This window comes from Peromyscus californicus, unplaced genomic scaffold (genome assembly GCF_007827085.1).
Source record: "Peromyscus californicus insignis strain IS unplaced genomic scaffold, ASM782708v3 Scaffold_11__1_contigs__length_118956290, whole genome shotgun sequence".
NCBI classification, from domain to species: domain Eukaryota; kingdom Metazoa; phylum Chordata; class Mammalia; order Rodentia; family Cricetidae; genus Peromyscus; species Peromyscus californicus.
The window spans coordinates 81,391,276-81,408,529 of NW_026294402.1; the positions used below are offsets into that span (position 1 = coordinate 81,391,276).

Consider the following 17,254-nt stretch of genomic DNA (forward strand, 5'->3'; position numbering starts at 1 on the left):
GTGAGCCACTTGACTTGGATGTTGGGAAACAATCTTGGTCTTCTGCAAGAGCAGTAAGCACTCCTAACCCGGGCCACCTCTTCAGTCCCCATTCTTTCCAGGCAGACATTTTTGTTTATTTTGTGGCTAGATGGAGTAGCTACAGAAGCTATGGAGAAGCCTAGTGGAGAGCAGACCTTCATTTCAGAGGAGTTAATCCACACAACCTCTATTGCAGATTCATCTCTAGATTATTCCTGATTTAACACTCTCCGCAGGTTTTTACTTCAGAAAGTCTCACAATTCAGCTTAAACCTGACTGTACGGTTGGGGGACTAGGAGGTCCCAAATCTCTAACTCAGTGAGACATCTCCCTCAGTCTGGAGAAAGGGACTCTAAAAGAGAATTTATGGAGATGTGTATGTGGCTCATAATCACCAAGAAAACATAATCAAACTACTAATTAAGAAATTCCAAAAGCATGCCACACTCTCATATTTGAGTTTAAATGTGTATAGAATTCAGCTAGAGGAGCTTTTATGGGGTGGTAATTTAAAAATAAATACCAGTACTGATGTTTATGTTGCTCTTAGCACACAGGAAAACAGGACAGAACATTCTGGATTCTAAAGACTATCATAGACCAGCTTAGGCTCAAGAAAGGAGTCAAATTGGATTCCCAAGTCCTGACACACATACTGTACATCTTTAAATATGTGTATAGACTTCCTGAGCAATTACATAAGCTGCAGTGGATATTATAGTATCATTAAAAATGAAACCCAAGTATGTGCCCCTTCTTTTAATGATCTGCTATCATTTTCAAAACTGAAAACCAACAAAGGTATTTATATAGTCCCTCATAGTGTCTAGACTGCCCAAAGGGAGACACATGAGGGCCTGTTCTTACCTGTCAGGCTCCCCTGAACTAAATAGCTAGTTTGCATTTATCCCACAGTGAGGGTTGTTATAGGGTAAAAGAAAATTTGCCATTTCTAAGAACTACTCATTGAGCTAAATATGTAATGCTCATCTTTTTAAACAAATGTAACGTAGTTTTTTTTGCTATAGATAAAAAACAAACATCCATTTTCTTATGATATTACAAAGAGATTTTTAAAATAAAATTTCATGCATATTTAATATTTATCCATGCTCAAAAAAATCAGCACCTTATTCAGGTGTATACTTCAGTAGATAACACTAAAAGGAGTAGAAATATTTTTAACTAATATTTCATCTATGAGTGGGGGCTGTCTCCCCCTAAAGAATACACTGCAATCATGTTCTGAATTAATCAATGAGTTTTATTTGTAAGAATTTTTGTAATAGAAAAGGAGAAAGTCTTCACCTTCAACTTTCCTAATTTTTAGTAAAAAGTAGAATTTACATATTACTTTAAATATGCAAATATTTCAAGAAATTATAAAGATGGCAAATTAATAATACACAACATGAAATTATTTAAAAGTGGGGAATGAGACTAGTGAAATGGCTCCGTGGTTCAGAGCACTTGCTGATCTTGTAGAAGACCTTGGTTCAGTTCCCAGCACTCACATGGTTACTCACAATTGACTGTAAGTCCAAGTTCAAGGCATCTGATGCCCTCTTCTGGCCTCTGTAGACTCCTGCATGCATGTGGTGTACATATACTCATGCAGGCTCACATACATACACCAACTGTTAAAACAACTTTTCAAACAAAGAGAGGGATCTCATTCTTTTCTACTATAATGACTAAGTTTAAAAAGATACAGCATTCATGTAACTTGTGACCAGTGTGTGTTGCGGGATATTTGAGCAAACTGTGTAAAGATGTGTTACTGTTTTACTTTGCCTGCCTGAGGCACCTGATTGGTTTAATAAAGAGCTGAATGGCCAATAGCTAGGCAGGAGAGGTTAGGCAGGACTTCCGGGCAGAAAGAAGAAGTAGGGATGAATCTAGGCATGAGCGAGATGCTGTGAGATACAGAAGGAATTGGACATACAGGATGGAGGAGAAATAAAAAGCAATGTGGCAGAATGTAGATTAATAGAAACAGGTTAATTTAAGTTATAAGAGTTAGTTAGAAACAAGCCTAAGCTAAAGGCCAAGGTTTCATAATTACTAGTAAGTCTCTTTGTCATTATTTGGGGGCTGGTGGTCCCCCCAAAAAGTCCAATTACAAGCATGTAAGAGAACAACTCTGCAACACCCCCTACAATACTGCTTCTAGTGTGAGGCTGAAATTTACCATCACAGGGTGTTAAAACCACAGCAGTTCCTGTCAATCATACTGAAGACCATTTATAACTCAGCATCTGTTCTCCTTCTTGGGAGCTGTACACAGGACAGCTGAAGTCCAGCCTTCACTGTCATTTCAAAACGGGGCCCAGAAAAATTACTCCTCTATTAGCACCACTTAAAACATTTGTCCAGGAAGCCCTCTTCTTCCCAGGGGGCACGAGGGGAAATGCGAAACCTTGAAACCAGGGTTTCTCCCTTCTGTGCTGTCCTTCAGACCGGTGTACGCAGAGAACAAGGAGAGCAGAAGACACACTCGCGTGCTCTGATAACCGGAAGTCACTTCTGAGACCCCATGCTCTGTCACGGACATAGTCACAGCTCTCATTGGTTCAAGTTCAATAACAAAGCAATGAGCCCAATTAGAATATTCAGTTGCCTTTAAAGAAGTCACAGCTTATGGGCAGGGAAATCTTCCTTTTCTCTCCAGAGATAATCAATAATTAGAAAAACATAAGGAAGGCTGAATAATTTCTGAGAAAATTGGTTTGCTTAAACTCAAATCTGTGAAATATTTACAAACTATGACTATTTGTGGCAACCTATTAATTATCAAAGTCTTGTCTAATGATAAGCCTCCAGACACTTACCTGCGTGAGATCAGGAATGTCACCTTTATCTATACCAACTTGCTGTGGATTAAAAAAAAAATGAAATTACTAATTGGGTTTCTATGATTTTTTTTTGGCATTTAATGTAAGATCACACATAGGATTTGTTAAAACTACAGCCTATTCTTGGTGTAAAGCAATTATTACTCTGTGTATCACTTTACTTTAAGCATATGCTCTTTATGTAGTTGCCCACTCAATATAAGAAGGTAATAATTTCATTAATATAGTTAACTAACTATATTAGCTATAACAAGTATATAGAATTTTACTAGAATACAAAAATAAATAAAAACATTCTGAAGTATAAATTTTAGAAGTGTCCCTTATGTTCAATAGAAGCTAAGAAATTATTAAACCATTCACACAAAATTTAAATAATTCTGTCCACTGAGTCCTTGGGGAATGGTTATTATCTTAATCTTTTGTTCAGGGAGTAGCTTCTAGCCTCTCTTTCACAGACAGAATCACTTTGCCAGTTTCTTACACATTCCTCTAGAGCAGTGGTTCTCAACCTATGGGTCATGAGCCCTTTGAGGGCTTAGATATTTATATTACAATTCGTAACAGTAACAAAATTACAGTTGTGAAGTAGCTATAAAATAATTTTATGTTTGGGGGTCACCACAGCATGAGGAACAATATTAAAGGGTCGCAGTGTTAGGAAGGTTGAAAACCACTGTTCTAGAGTTTATACATAACCAAGGAAATTTGAAATATAAGTATTTCATTTTCTACCACCAATAACAGCATATGAAATGCGCTGGACTTAATTTTTCTTTTCTTTTTAAAAACAAAAACATTTTGGCCAAATTAACTCACAAATAAGACATCATTCAGCTGGTTTTAAGAAGCCACCCCAACCCTTGCCCAGTCCCAAACTACACATCTCAGGGAACTTGTACATAGTTAGAATGGGCATTCCAAAGCAATGGAGCTAAGCTTGGGGTTTTACCCTTTCACTACCAATCACACTTTTATTTACTTATCCCCCATGCACCCACACAATATAGACCACAATAATGACTGGCTTTATGTCCTCTTTCATGACTCATGTGTCCCTTTGCCTGCATTCTGTCCTTCCCCGTCACCTAATGTTACCTTCTCTTGGTCTCCCTTCTAAGTGTTACACTATACCCACATTTACAACTATTTATGTATTTACGTATTTCCTTTCTGAGTTCGGGTCACCTCACTTAATATTGTGTTTTCCAAGTCTGCCCACTTTCCTGCAACTTCATAATTGCATTTTTCTCTGCATTTTCTCTTTTGTATTGGACTTAATTTTTCATTCAACAGTACAGCTTAGGGGTATGTCCATGTCAGCATTGAGAATGTCCTACTTTTTAAAAGCACTGCATAGAACTTCCTTGTCTAATAATTTTTTAATGGATAATGTATTCACTAATATTAAAATTGCTTTTAACTCTTAGTCTATAACTTTGTAATTGATTTTATTTATAATTTACTTTGTAATTTGCTTATTAATAAAATTGAGGGGTCAAAGAAACTAAGTAGGTTGAAGAGTTTAAGGCATGGTGAATCTTCTGTACTTAAGCAATTCCTAGAGGCCTTCCATGGAAACTGTCCAACTATCTGTATGCTGGACAGCTCAGTAATACTTTCTAAGTAGCTAAGATGCATTTTCAGTTTACTGCTTGGCATCTGTGGCACCAGCAATCTAACCCAGGGCCTCAGACAAACCACACTGCACTCTATCACCGAGATACACTCTCAGCTGCAGTTACACTGTTAAAATGACATTCTGAAAGCCTTCTTTAGACGCTTCAGGAAAATAGTTCTAACTAGAGATTAACCATCAAGTAGGAGCCCATACGATGCATGAGTGCTGCTTGGGACACAACTAAGGTCTGTACATCTACTGAAATTTTTCTGTATTGACTGATCATAACCAAATCATTCTACACTATCTTCAGTGTGTTCAAATGATTAAAAAACACTACTTAAGTATGAAAGAAAACACAAATTATTATAGTTATCCCACTGAACTTTAGATGCTTATTCTAGTAAAATAGGCTTTTGTTTTTGGTTTTGTTTGTTTGTTTGAGACAGGGTTTCCCTGTGTAGTGTTGGTGCCTGTCCCGGATCTTGCTCTTATATTTTTGGTTGTGAGCCTAGCCTTTAACAGCTGAGCCATCTCTCCAGCCCCTGGATCTTGCTCTGTAGACCAGTCTGGCCTCGAACTCACAGAGATCCACCCGGCTCTGCCTCCCGAGTACTGGGATTAAACCACCACCTGGCTAGTAAAACAGTTTTTTTAAAACTAGTGTCCATTCCATAAAAAGTCTTATAAATACTCACAAACTATATTGATAATGCAGTTATTTAAAGACAGACCCTTAGAATGACAACCTCTCTATGCATCTCTTCTTCACTGGTGTAAATTTAACTTGTGCTAACATGAGGCATGAAGGGACACAAACACAAACTTACATTATAAAAAAATAAGAATCTGTGTCAGCAATCCTTTTCTCCTGAAGCTCTTGGGGCTTGCTTTGTTTGCTGTTTGGGGAAGTATGTGCACACACTGCACACTGCCCTGTCCAGTGTTATTTGGGGAAGCATGTGCACACACTGCACACTGCCCTGTCCAGTGTCATTTTAGGAAGTATGTGCACACACTGCATACTGTCACTGTCCAGTGTCATTTTAGGAAGTATGTGCACACACTGCACACTGTCACTGTTCAGTGTCATTTTAGGAAGTATGTGCACACACTGCATACTGTCACTGTCCAGTGTTGTTTTGGGAAGTATGTGCATACACTGCACACTGTCCAGTGTCATTTGAGGAAGTATGTGCATACACTGCACACTGTCCAGTGTCGTTTGAGGAAGTACGTGCACACACTGCACACTGTCCAGTGTCTGCCTCCTCTAGAACAAGTGGGAAACTGGGATGCACCCAGTTTTCCCAGGAGATAGTGGGGTAATGAAGCAATCTTCTGCGCAGAGTGCCTGGACATAACTGATCCTTTCACAGAAAGAACTGAGCAATTTTTACTAGATTATACTAATAACTGTGGCTACACCGTGGGAAAAATCATACAAAATATAAACAATAAAACCTGTGTAGCAGAAAAACTCAGGCAATTTTGTGATAATAATAAAGAAGTACAGGCATGTCAGGAATGTCCCACGTCCACAGCATTACAGGCTTCACTGTTGAGCCTGGAGCCAATCACACTGCACCCCAGACTTAAGCAGTCAGTCAACACATGAGAGAAAAAGCCACTGGTCAACACAGCAGAGGCCTACATTAATGCCATCACTTCCAGGATCAGCACAAGTCAAGTACTGGATTTCATAAGAGAAAAAACAAGCAAACAAACCAAAACTCCACTTTACAGATAATCTCAGGAATGCCAACGGTGTTTTGCAGTTGTTATGATTAAGTGTAATGAGTATCCTTAAGAAACAATGTGTAATCTCTATAAAATAACTTATACTTTAGCCTTTTTGTTATGATTAAGTCACTGACAGGGTAAGGGAGATCAGGACTCATGATTTATACTTTATAAACAATGGATATATTTTTCTAAAGGCAAATGTAGGGTTCAGAATATAGCAGTTTCTTACAATACAACAACAACAAAATGGCCATTAGGTAGAATGGAGGACTGGGCCAATTTGTAGAACAGAACCAATATCATAACCCATGGACACTTCATTTGAGTGCATCTGATTGGGAGGCAGGGGTGTGGAACACCGCTCTGACTGACGGGTGGGGGAGGTGACTATAAGCTCAACTCTCATCCTCATATATCCTGGACTGGTGCTAGATGTCTTATCTGACCAGATGTTATGCTGCACACTAGTTCCTTAGCAACAAAGCCTGGACCACTTACCTCTGCCACCTTGAGAAATTCGGACACTCGCGTCATTCTAGTTAGAAATCGTTTGTAAATTTCTAGCGCATCTTTACATTGTCCTTTCTTCATCTCAAAAAACTTTTCTAGAAGAGATAAGCGATAGACAGTTTGAAAACAGTATTCTGTTTTACTCTAAGCTTTCGTTCCAATGCTACTGAAAGCTTAAGGCCTGAGTGAAAGCATAGGCAGGAAAACATTAAAATAGAACCGACAGGGAAGCAGAGTAGCTGAAGAAAGGTGCGTGGTCATCATCTGTCTCCCAGGAAGCAATTTCAGTGACAAAGGAACTGAGTCAGAAGCATACAGGACCCCCACGCTTCTGGATTTGTTTTAAAAACTGTTCCCAATGACAACCTCAACTCAAAGCTATAGGTGCATTCCACAGCATCCTTATTCTTTTGTTTCTCTCCTGTCTCCTGTCCTTCTTATCTGCTCTCTCTCTCTCAGATGCTGGAGACTGAATGCTCTATACCAGGTGACATCCCAGCCCTAGGGTCATTATTTTCTTACTTAGTCATATAAAGCAATAATCAATATACTTTAAAGCAATCATTTATTAAATCTTCTAGAACTGAAGCATTCTTTATATTCATGTAAGTTGATGAGTAGACTGGTCATAAATTATTTCCGTCAAATATTATAGCGTGTTTTTGAATTATAAAGTGGAAGATTCTTATAACGTCATCTGGCTCACCAAACCTTTCCTGACTTTCTGCTTTGCGAGCCTAGTCTTTTTCTCAATTTTACTAACAGCGATCACCTTGTCCTTCTCTTTTGTTATTATCCAACCCCCAGTCTAGAACTCAGTCATTAGGGTATTTTGTTTTAATTACAGTATAACAATGTGTTTTTCAGATACTAGTTTAAAAGAAAACTAGAACTTTCTCAGAGTTTTTGCCAGACATTCACCATTTCACTCTGTCAGTCATGACCAGTGGACAATGCAGTAAAGGACTGTCCAGAGTGAAGATAGAGCAACAGGTAGCCGGCACTGCTTTATAAATGCATCCCTCTAAGTCTGCACATGGTTAAAGCCATGCTACATCTATATTCTCTCAAATGAGAGTTCTTCATGTCATTCAGCTTGTAATTTTACTACCTCAAAAGTATTTTTGGTAATTTTCTTCAGAAAAGTTTGAAAATATATAATTAGGTGAAGAACTATTTACCTAGGGTAACTACTCATTACCTTCTGTTGACAGCCTTTGATAATTTGACTTTTAACACAGACCTTCCTTATGGGGTACTTAAGTCAAGCCTTTTTCAAGGAAACAAACATTGTTTTCTTTATGCCTAGATTTGGCAAGATGAGTTCTATTTATTATTATTATTATTATTATTACTATTATTATATTACTATTTTAGGGAGGCCAGCTGACAAGCTGGCCACACTTCTGTATAGGGCCCCCACTCACGCTCACGGTCATGTAAGCAAGCCTGGTCAAACTCAGTGGGTCATAAAAAAGAGACATAGCCGGGCGGTGGTGACGCACACCTTTAATCCCAGCACTCGGGAGGCAGAGCCAGGCGGATCTCTGTGAGTTCGAGGCCAGCCTGGGCTACCAAGTGAGTCCCAGGAAAGGCGCAAAGCTACACAGAGAAACCCTGTCTCGAAAAACCAAAAAAAAAAAAAAAAAGAGACATGACAGCAGGGGCGACTTGCTGGAAGCAGAGGTCAAATCTGAAGGTCATTTCTCGTCTACCTTAGCCTGGTTTGTGATGCTGCTGACAGCATCACGCTGGCACAATGGAAGTACATCCTTTTGTACTGTAAAAATGGAAAATTGGGATTTATTCTGAAAAATTATACTTCTTCCGGTCTTCCCTTCGCTTTTCAGACCATTTTGTTCAAATTTCTCAAATTACTTCTCTTTATTATCATCTAACTTATTTCTCACTGTGCGGTCTTCAGAAGCAACATGAGAAAAGAAATCAAATTGGGTAATATCACTTTTCCCTTTGAATTAATACATCAACGGTTACGCAATTTTCTCTGTCTCTTGCATCTTTTTTTGTTTTGTTTTTTCATGGTAAGTTGGGCTTCAGTACGAAGGGCCTTCAACCGCCCTCTCTCCAGGCTATAACATGGTAGTTGTTTCTCTGATAGTATAACAGCAATGACACAAGAAGGCAACACGGTGTTCTACTGCTGTGGCGAATCTGAGCGGCTCCTTCATCCCCTGCAGTCACAGAAGGAAGGGTCCAGAGAAAGTCCTATTCTATGGAAGTGAACATCTTTTCTTCCCCACTAAAGATAACATCTTGTTTTTCAGTACCTGAAATGATCAAATTTGACATCTGTAAAACTGTGATACGTTTCAGCATTGACTTTGGAATAGATTTCCACATAGATATAACTAGGCCTTAGTTAAGCAAGACATTCCACTTGGATGTCAGAGTTTCACTGTGACAATCAATTTCAAGTTTTATAGCAACTGCCCCAGCTAGTTTCTATGTCACAGTGACACAAGTCACAGTCATCTGAGAGGAGGGAACCTTAATTAAGAAAATGCCTCTATAAAATCAGGCTGTATAAGACGGGGCTGTGGGCAAGCCTGTAGGGCATTTTCTTACTTAGTGATTGATGTGGGAGGGCCCAGTCCATTATGGGCAGTGCCACCTCTGGGTGGGCAGTCCTGGGGTCTATAAGTAAGCAGGCTGAGCAAGCTGCAATATCAAACCAGTAAGCAGCACTCCTCCATAGCATCTTCATCAATTAGCTCCTGTCTCCAGGTTCCTGCCCTATTTAAGTTCCTGCCCTGATTGCCTTTAAGGATGAACAGTGATATAGAACTGTAAGTGGAATAAACCTTTTCCTCCCCAACTTGGTTTTGGTCATGGGGTTTCATCACAGCATTGGAAACCTGGACTAAGAGAACATCCAAACTGTCTCCAATTTACACACAAACTACAGTCGGGAAGTCTTTGATTTCAACCAACACACATTTTGATAAGGCTCCCTCCTATAAGCAAAGCACATACTTGCCTCAAAACAATCAGGAGCCCAGTCTTGTGTGCCTATCTGCTAGTTAAGACTGTTACTTTACCAAGAGCAGTTCTGACCATGCTGATGGAGGCTACACAGCAGAACAAAAGAGATGCTTGGACCACTTCCCAAAAGCCCTTGATACAAAACAATTCAATGGTCCTATAACCTTTCCCCTCTCCCAGTTTAGCCAGTGAGCTAGTGCTATCAAATTAAAAATTAAAATGGCTCAAATAAGCTCTTGTTCTCATCTAACCAGAAATTGCCTTCTCGACGCCATCTACGCAGGAAATCAACTCGGCTGAGCGGCTGTCAGTACAACAGAGGGGAGAACGACATGGCTGAACTTGTCGGATTGCTAAGGGGCTGCAGGCACCAGAGCCACTGCTCTTGATACTGAAATAGGAAGAAAGCTAAGTGAGAGAGGACGAGAAAGAACCGACAGGACGTCATTGCTGGCCGGCTGCGGAGCCCAGAACGATGAGCAACAAGGCTAATCGGGGTTGCAGGTGGAAAAGAGCCACGGCTTAGCGAGAAAAGAGATTAGGAGCGAAGAGGTGAAGAGTTCAGTTTCAGCGACTGTGCAGGGTCAGGGAAGAGTCCGCTATCTGGATTTACGAAGCTACAAACACTAAGAATCGCAACGCTGACACTCATCAAAAGGGTCGGGACAGAAGGAACTGATTGGTGGCTCATAAGCCCTAGGAAAAAGCTCACATCTGTAAGAGTGACCTGTAAAAAAAAAAAAAAAAAACTAATAGGAAAATCTGCATGTCTGCTTTAGCGGTAACATCTCTAACCTGAAATGAAAATTCATTTGGTTTTGAACTTCATATTTAGGGCAAAAATCTGTCCCCAAATAAGGCACACATCTCTCCGTCCCCCCAAGAGCAATGTGCTTGATGTGAGTGACTGGCCCCACCCACCAGACTCAGCCCTGCACATGGACTAGAGCTACAAGATAACCCTAAGGCAGGAGCTGTCTTCCTGCGCCTGCCTTTCTGCTGCTGCTCAGTCTATTGCTTCTGACAGGCAGAAGCCCGAGCAGCTGAGATGGCCTGCCTCTAGCATCCTGCTACCCACTGCCCAGCTTCCTGGATTTAGAGGAGTCATGATTAAAGTAACAGTCATGTGATCATCCTTAATCCTGGATTACAGCTTCAAGGGTCCATTTCCCAGCTGCCTGGTGCTGTGAAGAAGCTGGGCGGTTGCAGCTTCTTATTTGTAAAGTAACCTGAAGAGGCAGCCTCAGAGAAGCAGATCCTGTAAACATGGGCACTCTATCCTAGGCGTTCCTTCAGGAGACAGAGCCCAGAGCCAGTTTCTGGAGGCTTCCATTAATTATAGAAGTCCCCAACCTCCTATATAAATTCTTCTCTAGATAGAAAATGTAAAGCAGTTTCTGTTTTCCTTTTCTGTTTTTGTTTTGTTTTGAAGACACAGTATTTGGTACCTGATGAGACTCCAGTCTGGGATCAGGTTTACAACCTGGTTAGAATTGCAGGTGATGACCATCTTTGCCCCCAGAAAGCTGGGATCACCATAGACTGTGTTAAGCTTTCTATACTCTTCTAGAATGAAGCTTAGCAAGCCATGGGCTAGTCCACCACAGGGGGGAGCAAGGCTAATAAAACAACAGAGATAAGTGGCTGCTCTCACTTCTTTTGAGGAGCTTTAGAAAGAGAAGGAAAACACATGATTTCATGTTAGGCTTGAGGCAAAGTCTATCTGTGGTACTTCAAGACTGTATCTTGTCAGCCCAGGCTTCCTGGGAAAATAAGATTTTCCTCATACACAGTTCCTCTCTGTTCCCATAACCCTCTCTCCCTGCCAGCTGCTTTATGACCCCAAATGTGATTTAGAAGCCAGTAATTCTAGTCTATTAAGAATAAGATACTAAGGTCTAAGGAAGACCAGCCTGTTCAGACAGGAAAAAAATATTCCAGCTTGGGAGCAGGGCTCATTTTGCTTGACTCTCCCAATTCCTCTTCCCAGCTGTCTTTCTGCAGAAACGCCATGATGACACAGAGAACATCATGAGGCTATATGTAGAAGCTCCTCACCTACGTTGGCGTTAAGCAACTACAAGATCAGTCAGGCTGGCTTCCAGGTCTGGCACCCCGTGGCTGCAAGGGGAAGATCATTCTAGTCTAGAGCTTTCTGAGGGGCAGACATGTACAGAGTCTGACTCAGGAGGGAGGATATGCATGCCAAAAGAAGGTCAAAATCTCACAAATTTTTGTGGACTGGACATCTGCCAGATAAAAAGCAAGATAACAAATTTAGTTATAGCTACACAAAAACATACATTTTATCAGAAGTATTTCATAACTTATTAATTCTAAAAATGTGTTCATGTTAGGGGCTGGAGAGATGGCTCAGAGGTTAAGAACACTCATTGCTCTTCCAGAGGACCTGGGTTTGATTCCCAGCATCCACATGGTGGCTCCCAACTCTCTGTAACTCCAGTTCCAGGGAATCAATGCCTTCTTCTGATCCCATGGGTACTGCTGACGGTACACAAGCATACAGGCAGGCAAACACACCCCCCCCCACACACACACAAAACAAAACTTCAGGAAGTATGTTGATCTGAAATATAAATCTGATTAGGTACCCAGTTACCCCATCCCACACCTGTGCCATGAACTCATCAACCCTAAGTGATAACAAATTGGAAAACTGGAATGGACTCCTAAAGTTGCTGAGCAGGAAAGAAAGAACAGTAAATTAGATTTGCAATATGATCAGCCATTTATCAACTTGGGTAAACAAACCAAAGGCTGGTGATTTGAGCCTGAGCATGGACTCTGGAAAGTGGGGGTAGGCTTATCCACTCAGACTTTAAGAAATGCTGACTCTAAGATACTGCTGCCCCAGGGGGACTGATGTGACGTTCCACCAGTTTGGATGGAAGCTTTGTGATCAGGAGATATATCCAGGGGATGTATAGAATGACTTGTGGGTATTTGCTTTGTTTCCTGAAAAGGGACACACTTTGACACTAGCAAAGTTGCCAAACTTTGCTGATCCCTGTGAAGACATGGGAATAATAATTCTACTTCATCTCTGCATGTTTGGTTTGGGCAAAAAATGTTTTAGAGTTTAACAATGGTTACTGTAAGCTTAATCACGCAATGAGCTCCCGACTCACAGAGATCCAAATGTGTCCTCTTTCACCAGAGGAGAATCAACACACTTCTTGGCACCTTGGAAGTGGTTACTGAGGTAGAAAATGCATTGATCTCTCCCCCAGTGAACAGAGACCATCAGAAGGAGTTGCCGTCAGCAGGCAGAGGTGCAAGTTTATAACCATCCTCTCATTTTAAGGACATCAACCTGTCTTGGCTGTCACAATCCCATAGGACATTATTCTGATGATACCAGAATGATAGTACCTACTGGGTAAGAACTGCAGGTAACAAGAGATGTCTTGATAAATGACATAAAAAGTCAAAGTGGGAGACAGAAGGACATGCCACCTTAATAAGGTTTCTGAGTGTCCAAAAGTCTGGGTAGTTTAGAGAGCTCTTTATGTCAAAGGTACATTTTGCAATTGGAGCTCCTTGCAAATAAGACACAGTCTAAAGTCTGCTAAGCTGCTTTGGTTTTTCAGGAAACACACAGAACATGTGTGTATGTGCTGCTGTAAGGAGAGCATCCTGCACAGTGACAGATAAGAGAGAACTCAGGCAACAGAAAGTTCCACAACCACTCCAATCTTAAGCCTTGGTTCCAGAAAAATCTAAAGGTACTCAAGTAGTGTGCAACACATTTACATGTTATGAAATCCCTCTATCATGCTCCAGCACAGGTCCATAGTGCTTGACAATGAAGCCATGCCTTCTTCAGACAGCAGTGATGTCCTTAAGAGTAGCCATTGTTGGTTTACTTCTAGAGACCAAGATCCTGACCAAAGAGAACCAACTGGCCCTCAGACACAGAGTGGGTACTATGTAATCTACCAAGTTGTAAAGTTGGACAAACACAAGGATATTTTAGGATATATGATATTATCAGTTGAGCAAGCCATGAATAAGTAGACAGGTTGTGTGAACAGAAGCCCCATCTCCAGAGCACTGAGTCTCTCTTGTGCATAGCCATTTCTCTCAATTATCCTTTGAATCCTATCTGTGGCCTCTAGGAAATCCTCATGACCAGCCAACAGAGGCAGAAGAAAATCCCAGTTTGGTACTAGCTGGAAGTAACATAGTTTATAATATTTCTGCAAAGGGGTGATCTGAATAAGAGAATGAAATTTTCATAGCCAAGTCTTTGATAGTACACTATCTGCCTTTCCTCTTGTAACAAGACTTAGAGGAGACTACCAAACTGTGGGGAGCAACTGCTATTGGGTTGGATGACAGGGATTTGGCAATGTTAAGCTGAAGTATTGACGACAAGGAGATCAGGATGGACCTGGGCGAAGGAAGTGAATCTACCTTCAAAATAGATAACTATGCAGATCAAGAGGCACACACTGCCAACAGGCTTTTAACAGCGAGGGCGAGAGAACGGTGTAGGAGTGGTAATGACATCGGAAGGGAGAGCGAACAGGCTGGACAGCAGAGGGTTCCTACCTTAGCTGGCGTGTGCCTCTCATCACTGCTGATCCTCAGTGGGACAGGTCCTTTGAGGAGGGAGATCATCAATCTGCCTACCTTGTGCTAGATGTCTACCCTAGCTATGGATTTATCCCCTCAGCCATGTGGCTCGGCTAGCACCACCCTCGGGAGTTCCTCAGTATCATGGCATCTGACACAACACTGCCCCTGCTGATGCACTCATTGAGGGCTCAAGAAGTAAGACAAGGGAGTCGGCCCCCCAGAATTTGTCAGCCTTATCACAGCCCCATCAGCCCAACGTTCCACAGCGGGGTCACTTACCAAGTAAGTTAATGACGCCATCATTGTAGCAAGCGAAAAGTTTGATAAGATCTTTGAAAAGAAGCATAAATGCAGCATTTATGACACCATTTGTTAGTTCATTTGGATGCACCTAGAAGAACGAGCATTTAACTTTAGCTGCACATCATCAAATCAGTATTCTTCTTAAATCACAATAAAATGTCACAAATGACCACTGAGAAATTCACTCATATTCTAAAAATGTTGGGTAATTTTTAGTAAGACTAGCAATACCAAATGACTGGTCTCATATGCACCAATTATCTAAGCTAGAACCCTTAGTAAGGAAGAGGAAAGCTAAAAATAGATAAATTAAAAGAAAGAAAAAACATTCAGATTAGCTGTCCTATAAGGACCTTACTGTAAAAAGCTGTCAAAAACCAACGTGATGGTTTGCAATTTCTACTTCAAATTTCACAAGACTTAGTTGTCCCGAGTAGGGCTCAATTATAGCCTAAGTCGTGGAATCTTAACAAAGACTTTAAGCTAGGAGTCTTTGAGGAAAGCATTTTAGACAACTCAAATCACAGAAGAGCAGACAGTGAGGGCTCAGAACTTTCCTGCATGTCCAAGTACCTTCTTCTCATGAGTCAGGGCCTCTTAACTGCTATTCTTGAGTTAATTATACATTTACGAGCAGTTGTAAGAAGTAAGAGAGGGGGATCCCATGTGGCATTGACCTAGTTTCTCCCAGACATAGTAAAGAGCCCACGGAACTCTAGGTAATCATGTCACAGGCAGGGTACTGAACGACACAACTGACTGCAGTCTGAGTTCCCTAGATTCATTGCATACACTACGGTTGCATTTAGTTCTACACAACTTTATCACACATATGCATCAATGTATCTGTCACCGCAGCCACATTCAGGTATGTTTTCTAAAAATTATTATATATATAATATATATATTTTGCCTGTGTGTATGTCTGTGTAACACTTGTATGCCTGGTGCTCATGGAGGTCAGGAAAGGGAAGCTGATCCCCTGGGAACTGGAACTATAGATGGTTGTGAGCTGCCATGTGGGTATAGTAAATCAGACTCGGTTCTCTACAAGAGAAGCTACTTTCTTAACCACTGAACCATTCCTCCAGCCCCAGCAGGTATGTTTTTGACAAATAAATAATACTTAGTGACTTTGCCAGAAAAGACCTGTTATCTATGATAATGCAAAATCACTCTCTCTGGACACTTAAGTGGACAGTGTCACTTAAGTAGTCCACGTCAGATGGTTTTTGATAGGAAAGCACAGTTATTTAGCTGCCTGAGGCACAACTTGTGCATACTTCATCCTATAAGCACAACAAACTACAGTCTCCTCAGAACAGAAGGCTCTAAGAAGGCCATGCTCACCCTTTTCTATGACCTTAGGAAACCGCTTGTAAACTCTGGAAAAATCTGGGGGCCTAAGAGCATGAATGAAATAGTCCTGTAATTCATCTACATGAAGGCACTCTTTTGCAAATCCTGTGGCAACCTCTAACTGACCTGTAGCCCCTTTACAGAAAACACAAAGACCAATTAGGCAAGAAACATTGAACGTGAGAAACGTACATCAAACTCCAGCAGCGCATCAATCTGCCCCTGCAGGATGGGCATGCTCTTCAGGAGCTTTTCGGGAACCATTGTCCTCATCACACCGTCAGCCCTGTAACACAAACAGAAGCACACATCCTTGTGCACACTGCAAACACAAGGCCATGTCTTTGCTCTGAGCTGCCCTCCTCACTTCCTGGGTAAATCTCCTGAGATCACTGTCAGGCATTAAGAGGTTGTGGCTATTGGCTTAGATCCTCCGGAAGAGCAGCACATGCTCTTCAATCAGTGCTTCTCAACCTGTGGGTCATAGACCTTTGCGGGGGGGGGGGGGGGGGTGTCATTGAACAACCCTTTTATAGGGGTCCCATATCATATATCCTGCACATCAGATATTTATATTACAATTCATAACAGTAGCAAAATTAGTTATGGAGTAGCAATGAAACCAATTTTATAGTTGGGAGTCACCACAACATGATGAACTGTACTAAAGGGTTGCAGGAAGGTTGAGAACACTTAAATTCTGGGGTAGTCCCTCTATCAATTCCTAAAACTAAAACAGTAAACTTTTACAACATTTTATCCTTACTTTTTTTTTTTTTTTTTTTTTTTTTTTTTTTTTTTTTTTTTTGGTTTTTTGAGACAGGGTTTCTCTGTGTAGCTTTGCGCCTTTTCCTGGAACTCAGTTGGTAGCCCAGGCTGGCCTCGAATTCACAGAGATCCGCCTGGCTCTGCCTCCCGAGTGCTGGGATTAAAGGCGTGCGCCACCACCGCCCGGCCAATCCTTACTTTTAGTAAGGGACAGACAAAAGTTCTGCATGAACTTCTGGCTGAACACTTCAGCCAGCCCAGATTAAATCATCAATTTAGAGGTAAATAAATGGCAACAATGTATTAAAATTCAATTTTTCTGCTTTGTTGAGGCTTTCTTAATCAGTAAGTAATATCAATAATTAAATTATGGTATGTATATTTCCTAGGAAAGTATTACCTCTCAAAACTAAATCACCATAACACAAGTTCTTTTTTACCTCAATTAAAATTCATATAAACACC

At 41.0% G+C, this 17,254-nt stretch overlaps 1 protein-coding gene across 9 annotated transcripts in view; it reads right to left on the minus strand.

Moving 5' to 3' along the window:
- The window catches only part of Snap91 (synaptosome associated protein 91), a 117,897-nt gene that overhangs the window by 55,753 nt on the left and 44,890 nt on the right, over nucleotides 1-17,254 (minus strand). For all 9 annotated transcript variants that reach the window (XM_052715943.1, XM_052715936.1, XM_052715996.1 and 6 more), the window contains exons 6-9: nucleotides 16,214-16,307; nucleotides 14,639-14,750; nucleotides 6,743-6,849; nucleotides 2,854-2,895 (exon numbers count right to left, since the gene is read on the minus strand). In XM_052715943.1, coding sequence (XP_052571903.1) covers nucleotides 2,854-2,895; nucleotides 6,743-6,849; nucleotides 14,639-14,750; nucleotides 16,214-16,307 — 355 coding nt within the window. The remainder of the gene's footprint in view (nucleotides 1-2,853; nucleotides 2,896-6,742; nucleotides 6,850-14,638; nucleotides 14,751-16,213; nucleotides 16,308-17,254) is intronic.